Source organism: Helianthus annuus, chromosome 14, assembly GCF_002127325.2.
Source record: "Helianthus annuus cultivar XRQ/B chromosome 14, HanXRQr2.0-SUNRISE, whole genome shotgun sequence".
In the NCBI taxonomy this organism is placed as follows: Eukaryota; Viridiplantae; Streptophyta; class Magnoliopsida; order Asterales; family Asteraceae; genus Helianthus; species Helianthus annuus.
In genome coordinates, this window is record NC_035446.2 from 76216334 (window position 1) to 76231321 (window position 14988).

At 36.9% G+C, this 14988-nt stretch overlaps 1 protein-coding gene across 1 annotated transcript; it reads right to left on the bottom strand.

Annotated features, from left to right (window-relative positions):
- Positions 1-579: 579 nt before the first annotated feature.
- LOC110908505 (eukaryotic translation initiation factor) lies at positions 580-3336 on the bottom strand. Its single transcript, XM_022153461.2, has 5 exons — positions 3106-3336; positions 2314-2482; positions 2101-2226; positions 1380-1445; positions 580-938 (listed from the first exon to the last, which is right to left on the bottom strand). Exons 1-5 carry the CDS (start codon positions 3282-3284, stop codon positions 894-896), a joined length of 585 nt encoding a protein of 194 aa, XP_022009153.1. The 5' UTR covers positions 3285-3336; the 3' UTR covers positions 580-893.
- Between the last annotated feature and the right edge of the window lie 11652 nt (positions 3337-14988).

Here is a 14988-nt window from a genome sequence, read left to right on the forward strand (position 1 = left end):
TAGAAGAAAAAGGAAACTAAAGTACTAGATAACGTGCACAGAGTACAAGTAACAAAGCTGGCCAAATAAATTGCAAATAAAAACATTGAATAGCTAATGCTATTGTCAGCCCAGGGGCGAATCCGCCCATTTTTGTGGGTTTGGTTGAAAAAGTTAGAAAAAATCAGTTAGATTCTACCTACCAAAAGGAACCCATCGGAAAAAATTTATGGATCCGCCAACGGATCGCGGGGAAGAACAAAAATTCACGGATTTTGCGTTACAACTTTCGACATGCCTCATGGGAACCCGTTTGACCCATGTGGGTGTTGACCCATCGTTGCTTCCAACCAAGTTGCTGCTGCGGATCCAAATCCTGTGGGTTGAATAAGTGTAGTAGCAAACAGGTAAGTGACCCGATACACTAGTATTCGAATTTGAATTACTTAACTTATATTCGTATCTTGGGTTATCTGAATAAACACACATTCAAACCAAATTCAAATTCAAATTTAAATGTGAAATTCAAGTTGTTTGAATTCAGTTCCTAAAATTTTAAATTCAAAAAACACCAAAACCAACCAATGAACACTCTAGTCAAACACATTGATAAGTAAGAGTTCTGTTTATCACATGCAATACAAAGTCAAAACTTCAATCAAAGGTAGAAAATAATGCAGCAAGGTTCAATACATGTCCAAAATTAAAGAAATGCAAAATTTGCTTGTACATCAATGGAAAAGTAAATTTCAAGCTTATGAAGCATGAAAAGAAAATTCCCGAATATTACAGGCATTAAACACATCACCACAACTTAGAAGACAGGCATAATTCTACTTGATTTGCAGTAAAAGAGCTTGCAAATTCTTTTTAGCGACTCAGTGTAGGCATGTCTTCAACAGAATAAGAAGACTTCAAACGCTGTATCGACCTTTTGATGTTCTTGTCTTGGAATCATCCTGCACATAGAGATTAATTTATCCAAACAAATACATATGTTGCATAACAAAGCTCACACTACCCACTAAACGTTAAAAATGGGCGGGTCAGGCTGTTTGTGTAACAAACTAACATGTCAAAACAGGTCACTTTTGGGTGGGTTGAAACATTTTTTGTCCAAAAACTTCAAGTTTTAGCAAGATAACTCTTGTCCAATCGGGTACAATAACAATAGTATATCCACATTGTTTTCCACAAAAAAACAAACAATTTAAGAGATTATATGGCATCAAGATTACCTTATGGCAACTTTCAATTGAAATAACCCAATTTTACCCACTAAAGAACACATAACCCAAACCAATCCAGTTAAATAAACAGGTCAAAACTACCCACCCGAAAACAAAGAACACATATGAAGCGAGAAACTGAAAAGATAGCTAAATGGTAATGAGGTTTACATGAAAGTTGTAAGTGATCTTGTCAGTTACATCTATAATTTCCTTCCATTTTCTTCCAATGCTCATCTACATTCAGTCAAAAAGATGGTGGTGTTATACAAAACAGTAAACAAAGCATACAATCTACAACAATAATAATAACAAAAACCATACAATAAACAAAGCATACATTCATACAATGTAAAAAGGTAAATAGTTGCGAGAAAATGAGAGTTCATCAGAATAAAGATGAGGTGAATAGGTGATCAGAAGAACACGAATTTGGCATCATAACAATAAGAAACATTTTCAGATCCATGTGTTACCGGATCTTACGTCAATGAAGTATTTCTGTTGTATCATATATAACTAAACAAGTAACATGTGAATTTTTGACATGACTCAAATTATTACCAAAATCAAAGATTTGAGTCTAGCCTAAACGGATTCAGGTTAGTTCCGGACTGAACCATAAACACATTTAGCTAATATGGGTACATTTCGTAAACATGTGTCTTCGAGAGTAAATTTTTATCTTAATAGTTAATAGTATGCAAAAAAAATCAGATTAAATAAGGCATGTCTGTCTCAACCAGTGAATACACACATAGCAATCGAGCTCTTCTTCTTGTCGAGCTTGACCTATAAACCCGTGAACACAGCCCATTTATTACTGAGAACGCTCATAGCATCACAGGAGCCCAAGTAGCATAACAAAGTGATACTAAAGGGTAGGTAATACCTGAGCAGCCTCATTAGCTGCGTTCTTAGTCCACAAAGAAAGTTTATCCTGCCTTTGACGGACACTAGCAACGACACCACATATTTCATCAGCATCATCGAATTGCTCACCGATTAAAGCCATTAGCTACAAAGAAAAAAAAATACTTTTAGACCCAAAACAACATCAACACCCACAAGGTTTACATTTTGTATTAAAAGATTATATACATACCGTTTCAAGCCACATAGTCTCAAGACCAGCCTTTCTGCTACTAGTAACTGTCCACTTGCCTCCATTAGCACACTGTGGATCTTCCCATTTGGGCTCAACCCCAGCCTTAAACAGATGAAAATCAGCATTTCCAGGCAGCTTGCTCGGCTTGAATACATGATCGTACAAACTGCAAGAACACCCAATCCAATCAGTCTTAATCCTAGAACCAGTCTTTAGCTTTCTAGTTTTACTACTATAACTAATATTTCTAATTAACCACTAGCTTTTTTATTACTAGTTAGCCAATGTTGTCAAAATCACAAAGAGCTTAGTATAAAATACCATTTTTAGAGGTTTTAGACATGTTTTTAGGCTTGTTTAGGGGCTTTTTAACCATATTATTAATACATATGTTTTGGATTTTTTAAATATAATTTATGTTTTTTGTACTTCTATACTGTCTATAAAAAAGTTTTTGTTATGAGTGAAATATTACTGGTTAGATTTGTTTGTTTGTCTTGTTTTATGCATTTCCTAACAACTAAACAAATCAGTAAAATCCAACTAATGTACCATCTATATGCTCAGGAGCATATATATATATATGCTGGATTTATAAACTGCTAACAACAGCTAATCAGATATAACATACTCCAAACAATCAAATAACTCAAGTTCATACATACATAAACCTAATCTACAATCAGCTACAAAATCCATATCAATCAACAGGTGGATCTAGTTCTAAATACAGATCAAACAATACAGGAACTGGAGACACAAATAATAAACATGAAATTAGGGTTTTACCACCAAAACTCTTCGACGGTGTCGAAGGTGTAAACATCGCGAAGATTATTCCCCCAAGCGGCGCCTTGTTTAGGTTTAGATTGATTATCGAACCAAAACGTCCACTTTTTGTCTAACCGATGAGGAGTCTGCTCCGCCGATGCTCCGCTAACTTCCACCGCCGCGCCGTCAGTTGCCATGATTTCCGGCTTTCTCACCCTTCTCTCTTCGTCTTAAAAAGGGCAATTTCAGATTGGTTACGTTACACGCAGTTTTACGGAAGCAGGCTCTGATACTATTACCGGCCCAATTAGTTGGCCCATAGGCCTGGTCTATTTAGGGGTTTTAGTCCAAAACTACCGCACTATAGAGGTGCACAAAAAAACCTAAACCCGGACCCAAACCCGGAAAAAAAACCGAACCCGGGTATAATAAAAACTAGGTTTTTTAAACCCGAACCCGACCCTACCCGCAGGGTAGGGACAAGGTATGCATATTTTGTTCAATACCTGAACCCGAACCCGGGTTTTTTCGTACCCGGGCTTTCACCATATTCGGGTTTCCATAAAACTTGTACCCGGGTTTTCGTAAAACCCGGACCCGTTGTGTGCAACAACTTTTTTTGAACGTTTAGAGCTTGTGTGAGGTTTTTCTGGGGACATTTCAAGGCATGCAATATGTATAAATAAAGGTTTCCATTATATTTTTAGGGGTGGGTTAACGTACAATATTCCTTAACTACGATGCGTACGAGATGAAATTACGCACGTTGTAAAACTCGAAACCCTCATCACGCATGTTGAAAAACCATAATCACGCATGAACATAATAACACATGTACAAAATCAGAAATCACGCGTGGGGTAAAAACCTAATCACGCATGTTATAAAACTAATTACGCATGTTATAATTTCATCTCGTACGTAATGTACGTTAAGAGATATTGTGCGTTACACTTTCACTATTTTTCTATGTTTTATGCCAAAAAATGAATCGAAAAAACCCGATCTATACCTGAACCCGAACCATACCCGAACCCTACCCGACCAATACCCGAACCATACCCGGACCCGAAAATAAGGTATTCTAATACCCGGTATTGAAATCCCGAACCCGAACCCTACCCGAACTCGGGTATACAGGGTATAGATTTTCTGGCCAATACCCGAACCCAAACCGGGTATGGCCAATACCCGAAAAGTCAAAACTCGATCATACCTGTACCCAGGTATATACCCGAACCCGGGTATTAAAAATCCAGTTTGTGCACCTCTACTGCACTATGTAGCAGGAATTCGACTGGCATCAGTCTCGTTTAGAGGTGCTCAAAATGGGTTTATTCAAGAACCGAGAACCGGGTCCGGGTTTGGTCAACAGAGTCAAGAACCGGGTTATGTAAGAATTAGTTTCGGATATGTTCGGGTTTTTGACCAGTTTGGTCGGGTTTTTCGGGTTCTGGCCGGTTCGGGTCCTGGTTTTGACCGGGTAGAGGTGGAATCGGTTTCGATTCCACTGGGCCGGGTCCGGTTTGGTTCTTTTTCCAACCCCAGGTCTGGAACTAGTATGTACCCACGGGTCGGGTAGGGTAGGAACCAGATTCTGGTTGGGTATTCCGGGTCGGGTAGGAACCGGTTTTTTGTGCACCTCTAATTTGGATCGAATTATGGTTGGGTGTCCCGGGTCACTATAGCAAGTGAAAGAGAAAACAAAAAAGTCGTGATATGTACAAAAGGATACTAACACGTGTTTTACATTGACTGAAAACCATTAAACAAAAACGGAAACCGATGTTATTGGACTGGAATTGGTTCGTTCGTAAGGGTGTCGACGCGGTATATCGGTGCAATACCCAAAAAAAACATTTTTTTAATGCAACTCCATGTAAACGAAATATTTTACAGAAACATTAAGAGAAAGAAACTAGATACAACCATATATTTAGTTTTTTTTTTTTAGTTTACAAATGCAAGATCTCAAAAGAAATCAAACTAATTGGCTAACTACCTATATCATGTATCGTATAAGGAATAAATATCGCCTTGAAGTTTTAGTGATATATAATTTAGTTTTGTTATATTTTCTTTAATCAATTACTTTTAGTAAATCTGTAAACTGAAATTTACACTTTAAACATTGTTGACAGAAGAAAATTAGTCATAAAGGAAATGCTTTTAGAAAGGATTATCTTAAACTTTGTAACTAGTAATTTTAGGGTCCTTAAAATTTAAGTGACATTTTACTTGACTTGAAGCTTGTCATGTGGAGTTGTTACATTTGAAATTTGAATTGAAAACAAATTTCATTACCGGAGTGAATATATTTATTCGTAGCTCTAAATGACAATCTTTCCTGAGCTCTAAAAAAAGTTGGTGTTTCTGTCACCACAAAATTAACAAATCTTGAAGGCATCTAAACTTAGGGTTGCTTGATGTGTGTCAAACTAGGATGCAACATTGCAACATACGTATTTTATTTAGAGTAAAGTGCACTTTGCCTTTCCTGAGTTTTGGTCCAGCAACCATCGCATGGTGGTTCTTGTAAGGGTGGTCCTACGATGCTTGAACATTTCACCAAGACTAGTGTAATACTATTGTTGGTTATTTTGTTTAATGATCCTATTATTTTGTGATGTGTAATTATGATGATGATACATATAATTATTGTTAGGATGTTTAATTATGGTAAGGATGATGATGTTTTTTAGTTGGATGGTATAATATATAAATCTATTAGGATGGTGATGCTATATGATGATGATTTATGATATATAATTTAGTTTATGATGTTGCTCTATGATGATGACTTGTGTTTATGATTAAGTTTATGATGGTGTTTTAAGTTTATATCTTTATGATTAAGTTTATGTCTTTATGATTAAGTTTATGATGACGTTTTTCAGTTGGATGTTACCGTCTGCTCCATGAACATCATGATCATACATATGATCCTCATAGTCTGTGTACTAGTGAGTCTGTGTATCATTGGTCAACTATATGATGATCATCATCATCCTGCTAATGTGAGTTTGTGTATTAATAGTGATCCTGCTCCTGTAACTCTGTGTGTGTACATTTAAGTGTGAGTCTATGTAGGTTAGTTCATAAGTGCAGTTTATGCATAAGTGACTTTGATGAACTAGATGTTGTGAAGTTTGTGAACTAGATGTTGTGCAGGTTATGGTTACCAATTAAGTGCAGTTTGTGCAAAAGTGCAGGTTGACCAATTAAGTGCAGTTTGTGCAAAAGTGTAGGTTGGTTCATAAGTGCAGTATCATATAAGTTGATTAGTGACATTGTAGAAGTTGATTAGTGACATTTCACATGTTGGTTCATATGTTGGTTCATAAGTGCAGTTTCATACAATTTGATTTTTGGCCAATTAGGTGGATTAGTGACAGTGATTAACTTTGATAGATGGTTTTCAAATATGCAGGTTTAATGCAATTTACCTAGGTAGATGGGTGTCAAATAATGTTGAAACGACGAAAGGGGTTTCAAAGTTTCACTTCATTTTACCATATTACCAAACTTTTGTAAAACGTGCTATGAGAAATTCGGTGTTTTTTCTGACTTGTTTAAAACATGATCACACAAACTTTAGTGACTCACAAACGCACTGCTAAATGCTTGATATCCGATTGTCCATGACGAAACCTCATCCTCAACGCTTCATATTCGCATTGTATCAAAAAATCATACCATTCATGCCCTAGTATTCATCTACTGAATCGTTCGTTCACTCTCATACCACGATTATTCCCAGTTATTCCTTAGACATATTATCCAAACTTTATTTACAATAAATCGGCCTAAACGTTCAATCCCTAAAAATACCTCTTTACTTTTAAAACTATCTTCCATTCTTTATTACACACAAACTTTGCTTAGTCGACCCATTACCACCAAAACCTTTTGAAATCTTAGATACCTACCATCCCAGTTTCTCAGCAATAAGCAATTTTCTACGAACATGTGATTTTACAAATACGCCTTTAAAATCGATGATTTTTTCTTACAACCTACGGTGCGGGCCGCACTTTTCATCAAAATATACTCTATCTTATACGAAAACTTTTTTTCTTAGGTAACATCCTTTTTAAAATAATTCCCCCATCGAGTTATTCAAACTTAGTCAAACTCACTTCGCCTACACACACATGCACATTTATACTCATACTTACGATGGGTGCCTCAAATCACCTTAGTCAAACGAACTACTTTTACAAACCTACCCTTTTCGTTCCTCAAAATTTCCATGCATTTTCAACACACTTCGAACTTCAAAATCTCGATTTTAGTCAACCATTTAAGCAAAATGTTTTATCCAAAGTCTCCCTATTGAATGAATTTCAGGACGAAATTTCCTAAAGGAGAGGAAACTGTAACGCCTCGCTTTTAGAACTTTCCTTATTTAGAAAGTTTGTCTCGTATTCTATTTATGGAAACTCGTATTCTCTCGTAATCGTATTTCGTTTAAAATCGTTGTAATATGAGGCTTTGATCGTAATAAAAGTTGAACAATTTATATGAATTATACCTTGATTATACATACTTGCGTTCCATTCAACTTAAGTATATGTTTGATACGCATTCATCACTCACGCGAATTCATACTTATCATTCATAAATACGTGATTAATACTCATTATATGTGCAATATAGATAATAATTGTCGCAACCCCCGACCCTACCCCGGGAGCGGGAGCCGCAAGAACAGTCAAGTGGTATCGGTGTTTATTAATTTGGCAACGGAATTTATATATCAGGACCGTAGTTAGGAAATATTATCAGAGTTTAAAACACCAAACTTTTATAATAAATAAATGGGATAAAACCCAAGTTTCATTTGCAATACATTTATAGGGATAAACCCCAATTATTGGAAACAAGGTCTCCTTTTTATTTAGGTAACTTTTATAGCCACTTCTTTAAGCCTTCAGTGCTCCCCTGCTGGCTTCTATTAGCTTCACATTAAGTTACCTGAAACGCGTTTTTAAAAAGGTTTTATCAGCAAGAAATACTGGCGATTGCATTCCAATCTGTAAAACATCAGTTGTTATGACATTACAATATTAAGGGTGATTACAATGTTTATATCTACCCAATTACTCGTTCAGTACGTGTCACTCGACGGATCTGTGACTATGGTCATATCACACATTAGATACTCGTGCCCAGTTGTGAAGGTTATCAAGTACTGTATACAAATCCCATAATACTGGCAGCAATTGTAGAATATAAAGACTTAATCACTGTAATTATAACTGATAAACATTTAAGGTTTTGGAAAACATTTAAAACGATGACTCACAAACTGTGAGAAAAAGAGAACGACTCACAAACGGTGAGAAAAAGAGAATGTACTCACATTGTTGACTTAGGCAATACTATTGCTTCCTGTTGGTGTTCCTGATTATAGTCTATTACAAAATAAACAATGCACATGTGTTAGTAAGATAACCCAAATCACATTAGCCACACAACACGAGACAGAACTCCAACGAACTGAGTCAGGAAGAGCCTTGACATGCGTTACGAAGTCCTAGATCAATCGGGTAGGGTAACGAATACGTGATGGGGGGTTAAAATACTTACAATGAGGCAGAGCTTCGTGTTTCTAGGGGGTATTATACCTGTTAAAATTCGCACTATATGTCTGAGGGAGAAAAAGAATTGAGCGAGGAACAACTGAGGTTGATCGCCTCTATTTATGGACTGAATTTGGGGTTGCTCGCGCCCCGCGACCCACTGAGGTCGTTCCTTCGCGGCCCGCGAGAGACTAGGCTAGGGCCTAGCCTTGGTTAGTCACCAATATAGGTCATCCGGGTGTCGTGCCACGTGGCACGCTGTGGTTTCGCCAGGTTGCACTCGGTCGCGCCCCGTGACTCATCTCGGGGTCCTGGTCGCGGCCCGCGAGTGACAGGTATTTCTTGTTTTATTTGATTTTTATTAAAATTAAGGTTATATGAGTTCGTATCTCATATATGGGGTGTATTTAGGAGCGTTTAGGGGTGATTTTCGAGGGTTGTTATAATAATACACTCACAATACTTGATTTACGCTTTAATACTTGATTCATGCTTAATTACATGTCCTTTATACAAGTTGCACCTCAAAATATCAAACTTATCAAACTTCAGGGGCTAATGTGTAATAAAATGAAAGTGGTAACCATATTGAGGCTTGTCGCTACGCCAAGCCTAAACCCTTTAGCCTTGATGGGGCGCCAAGCCCTCTATCCATAGAAAGTTGTTTCTTGGCTACGGGTTGGCCAATTCTTCCACCTCCAAACTCACCCAATTACCTTTAAACTCCATTAAAACTCAAACCCTACTTCACACTATATAACCAAGCTTTCTACCTCCCATTTTCACTTTCCCAACTCCATTACACTCTCACATTACTCTCAAATCAGTTGTAACATCCAAAAGAAGGCAGATTATTCTAAGGACAAGAAGTGAGCTTCTACCTCACTTTCTTCATTCTTTCTTCATCTTCTCTTCCAATACAAAGTTCGGAACACCTCTAGGAGTGTTTCCACAAGATTACCATGGTAATCTAAGGAGGAACATCACCATTTTGAGGTGCAAACTTTCTGTTTTGGATGATTATGCTTTAAACTTTATTAAACTCATACTTTCTTACATGAATCTTGTACCTACCTTGCCTCTAATCAAGTCCATGGTTATAATGCTTGTGTATGGTTGATTCTTATGAGTTTAGAGGTGCAAACACTCTCTAAACTTTCTGTTTTGAAAGGGTTTAAGACAACCCACAAGTGTTGAAGTCACATAAGTCTACCACAATTCATATGGCACGACTTATGTTTGATATAAGTGTGAACCTTGGATGCTTTGGCTATCCTAACTTATTCCACACCTCACTTGATGTTATAATCGTTAATCCAAGTAGCTTTTTAGTGTCAAAGTAACATAACCCCGTCTAGCCTCCAACACTTAGTTAACTCTTTCCATGTTGTGGTGGTTCACTTGGGTTAGGTCTTACTTAGCTACTTGATGATGTCTTAGTTAGTTGTTTATTCCTTTTCATTCATGACCCTCCATATCATCCTTGTGATGATTTGTGTAGTGGTGAATCATACAATGAGGATTAATCCTCCATGCTTGACTTATATGATAATCTATGAAACTCATGATGGACTTAGCTTAGATTTATTATAACTATATAAATATATGTATATATATGAACATGGCCAAATTTATGATGATAATCGGTTTATGGTTATTTGTCATAAACTTAGGCTATTTATCTACAATTCTAAGTCTCTCGTTGTTGATTCTAATGGGCGAACTAGGACCCATGAAATCACATACAACTTAGTGTCAAAACGAGTACTTAGACTAGATATACTTTTATGCATAACATACTTTTATACTTAAATTCTTAATCCCGAATCTAACCACTCCATAAACGCCGTATAACCTTACCTTCGATTCCGTATTCACAAACAACTCGTCACTCACGAATAATCGGAAAGATTTTGCAAATTTGTGAGTATACTTGACACCCTTTTTCGTTTACACTTTTGGGTGCAACATGTTTACATTATACAAATTTACACAAACTCACATTCTTTATGCAATTACACAACAATCCAATACATGCACACTAATATGTTATACTTGATTCATTAATCTGGGGTTATTCTTTTTGTGATAATCTTGTCATTAACTTCGTACGAGCCTACCCTTAACATGTATAGTGCTATAGGAGTAAGGCACCACCCGTATTCTTGAGGTCATGTTAAGTCATTCATTCATACTTGCGGTAATCTTTGGGTTGACTTGTTTATTCATATACCAGTAATGCGTTAATCTTGTTAACTAAGTTTGTCATGTGGATTGTTCAGTTTTTTTTTTTTATATATGTATGCTAGTACTCAAACTTGTATGTTCGCCAATACTTTTTGTATTGAACTATACTTTAATACATGTTGCAGGATTATGGATGATGATGATGATAATGATGCACGGAACTTAATAAGATGCCTAGAAATGCACCAAACTTAAATTCATGTTTAGTAGTTTAGACATTTGATACTTGTTGTAATTTGTTTGTTCTAAACTTGTTGCATTATCTTCGAAACAATGTACTTGATTTTAGCAATAAAATGAAATTATTTATTAGATACTTGTCACATTTAGCGTTATGAAGTCTCGAGCAGTCTTGTTCGTCTCACTCCAATGTTTTCGTCATCAGTTGGATGTGACATATGGTATAAAAGTCTATAAGGTGTGATGGTCATGTTGTATGATGACTAATCTAACCATCTTGTGGATGTTATATGATAGTTTGACTCTTGACAAGCTAGGTGGGAGCTTGTAAAGGAATGAGTCAAATGGGTCAAAGACGCGAGGAAGCTCGAACGGACGCAAGGTAAGTAAAGCTTACACCTTCTAGAATAGAATCACTATATAAGTGATAGGAAGTATATGGTTAAGAACAGTTGCGGTTAAATGGATAAAAATGTCAAAATGAGACCCCATGGTGTAAACCATGAAACGGGTTAAAATGGATAAAGTTATGACAAACTAATGTTGGTGACAAAGGAGATATGTTAAGATGAGACCTCATAGCGAAAACCATGAAACGGGTAAGATATATGGGTCGAATGAGTAAAATGGTAAGTAACCATGTTTTGGTGATAAACCAATGAATTTTTAAAGTAGGACCCAATGGTGTAAACCAAAATGGGTCAAATGGGTAAGATGGTAAGTATGCGCCTTTTGGCAATAAACAATACATGGTTAGTTGAAATGCTAAAAGGGTAAGCTATGAACGGGTCAGATGGGGATGTTGTCACCATTTGGATATGATATTTGATGCTTTGTTTGTTAAGTTTCATACTTACATGTAAGCATAACGTAGGGGCATGCATTTCCATGAATTAGAAAATAGAATCGCAAGGTATTGATAACGGGTCATTGCTTTGACCCGCGCCAGGTATGTGTAAAGGATTATACTTTCGGTAAGGGCATATGGCTCGATGAAAGATTGTTGGGTCAGATGTGGAAAATAGATTAACTCAAGTGAGATATACCTAGTATTTGGGTAAAATGGCCTTTAGAGCCAATAACATGTCTACAATGCAAAATCTCGACCAAATGGGTTTTAAACCACTAAACTATTGGAAACTTTTATACTTCAAGGTAGATTTGAAAATGAGTTCTTTGATAGAATTGATCATTTTGGTAATATAAAAAACATGAGGCATGAACTCGAATGCATAATGCCTCCTAACGGGTCGGGTAAAGTAATTAATGGAAAAAAAATGTTGGAAACTAGAGCTTGAATGCTCAAGTCACATAACGGGTCCCATTGACCCGAAACGAGCTAAAACAGAATAATTTATTGCAGCCTAATCAAGTTCGGGTCTTAATTGGGTTTCCGGAATCCGTATTGAAGGCAATATATATGAATTATGACATAATGAGGTTTTTTGACTATTTATAAAACATTATGTCTAGTGAGACAGACATTATGCCTAATGAGCCAGACATATCTAGTGAGCCAAGAATTATGCCTAGTGAGTCAGACATAACTAAGAGCATGTTCAATGATGAAGAAGGACGATTTGGGGGAGCGTGGGGGGGGGGTGTATTTACATTTTGTTTTTGTTGTGTGCAACATATGCCACTATGGGGATCCCTCAAGTTACATGCATGCATCAATGCCTAATTTTCTTTATTTAATGCTTTATTATTTTATTATTATTGCAACATATTTTATTTTTTTTTCAATTAAGAATGTGAGTGGGTAGTTGTTACACATAATCATGCTAGATAGTGGTAGAAGTTAATGGTTAGTTTATTTCTTTCATAAGCCTATTAAGGCCTGCTTCGATTGTGAGGAAGATATTATAAATGAAAATTATGAATTAAGTCTAATTCTCTCTAAGTTCTTTTAAGCGTAGTTCTATTTTCTTTGGATCACTTGGATTATGATTCGGTTTGTATCAATTGGTATCAGAGCCGCTGTGATCCCTCGGACCTCTGGCTCAAAAACTATCCAAACCTGAGTTCCGTCAATGGAGGGAATCCTTTGCGAGACTCGAGTCCCGGTTTAAAACCGTGTTTACTGAGCTTCGATCAACCCGACCCGCGTTTGAAGCTCGCCACATTCCTACATCACCATCACCAGTTACCGCTCCCACACCACCACCGATTTCAGCCGCAACACCACCTGCCCAGTCAACCCTTGTCGCCTCACCACCACCAACCAATGTTATCATACTCCCTCCATCAGTCGTTGCACCGCCACCAAAACCTACAACACCATTAGTCACTCTGCCAACCATACCATTCCTTTATATAGCCATGCCTAAACCAACATCCTCATTGAGAGAGGCAGACCCTCCATTTTTACGCACTAAATCGAAGTAAACACCCTTAAGGTTAGCATAGTCAAGCCTCCACCATGTGAATGAAACATTCGGAGCTCACTGGTGAATCCTGGGTTACGTATTTGCAAACCGAATGGAAGCCACTACGGAGCATTGTTACAACTCACCCGTTTGCCGCTGGAAGAACCGAATGGCGGCTTCCGTGGATTCTCCCTTATCGTGTCCAGATTCTTAACCTTGTGGACAAGGTTGCTTGAAGTTGGAGGGATTGTTGTGTGCCAACGTATGCCACTATGGGGATCCATCAAGTTACATGCATGCATCAATGCCTAATTCTATTTATTTAATGCTTTATTTTATTATTATTGCAACGTATTTTATTTTCTTCAATTAAGGATGTGAGTGGGTGGTTGGTACCCATGATCATGCTAGATAGTGATAGAAGTTAATGGTTAGTTTACTTTGTGTCTTTCGTAAGCCTATAAAGGCATGATATATTATGAATGCAAATTATGAATTAAGTCTAATTATCTCTAAAATCTTTCAAGCTTCATTCTACTTCTTTGAATTAATTGGATTACGATTCAATTATTCACAAAAGAGTATATTGAGGATTCAGAAAAGAGTAACAAAAAATTAACATAGCAAAAGTATTATGACTAACCAAACAGTTAGACTGAAAGTGTAATATTTTAAAATTAGAGTAAACTTCTATTTTGCTCCCTGTGGTGTGGTGGTTTTAACGCTTTTGTCCCAAACCTTTAAAAACAGACATTTTACTCCCTGATATATACAATCTATCTCTATTATACTCCCCGCCTCAAACTCCGTTCATTTCAAACGTTAAAGGACTGTCACGTGCCCCTCATGTGAGGGGCAAATTTGTCATTTCCCAGCCCTGATATTTAAAAACCTTTTTAAAACCCTAATTAGCCCCATCTTCTTGTTCTTCCTTCCAACATCTTCTTCATCTTCTTCCTTCCACCATCTTCTTTCTTCTAAATCCTCCATGGCAGAGCTCAATTGCGCTTGTGGAGCTCCAACCACCTATGTTACATCTTGGACCCGAGCAAATCCAGGAAGAAGGTTCTACTGCTATGCTAATTGTTCGTTCATTCGATGGTCAGATTCCCCAATGTGTCGCAGATCTACAGAAATCATACCGGGTTTGCTGGAGAGGTGTAACCGGAATGAAGCCATTTCCAGAGAAGCTATAAAAGCAAACAGGAAGTTGAAATGTATGTTAGGGCTTACATGGATGTTGTCTATCTTTTTCTTTCTTAAAAAAATGACCTAAATAAGGTGTGTAGGTGGTCAGTAGTATGTGATAATGCAATATGGTATGTATCTCTGTTATGTGTTTGTTTCAGATATAATGGATGTTATATGGTTCTTAGAATGAAAATCGATCCTAAATTGTTTGGATATAATGTATGTTGTTTGGATTTGTGTATCTTTTTGTTTTGTAAAAAAACGACCAACAACATTAACGAATCATGTCGGATAAAAGAGACCAAAACCATTATCTTAACAAAAACCAC

What these genes read in the sequence shown, in the direction of transcription:
- LOC110908505 (XM_022153461.2), bottom strand. Translation starts at nt 3,284, where the DNA reads ATGGCAACTGACGGCGCGGCGGTGGAAGTTAGCGGAGCATCGGCGGAG. An exon ending in AGACTATGTGGCTTGAAACG is followed by an intron (nt 2,227 to 2,313) that starts GTATGTATATAA and finishes TTTTCTTTGTAG; the next exon opens with CTAATGGCTTTAATCGGTGA. An exon ending in CAGCTAATGAGGCTGCTCAG is followed by an intron (nt 1,446 to 2,100) that starts GTATTACCTACC and finishes GACTGAATGTAG; the next exon opens with ATGAGCATTGGAAGAAAATG.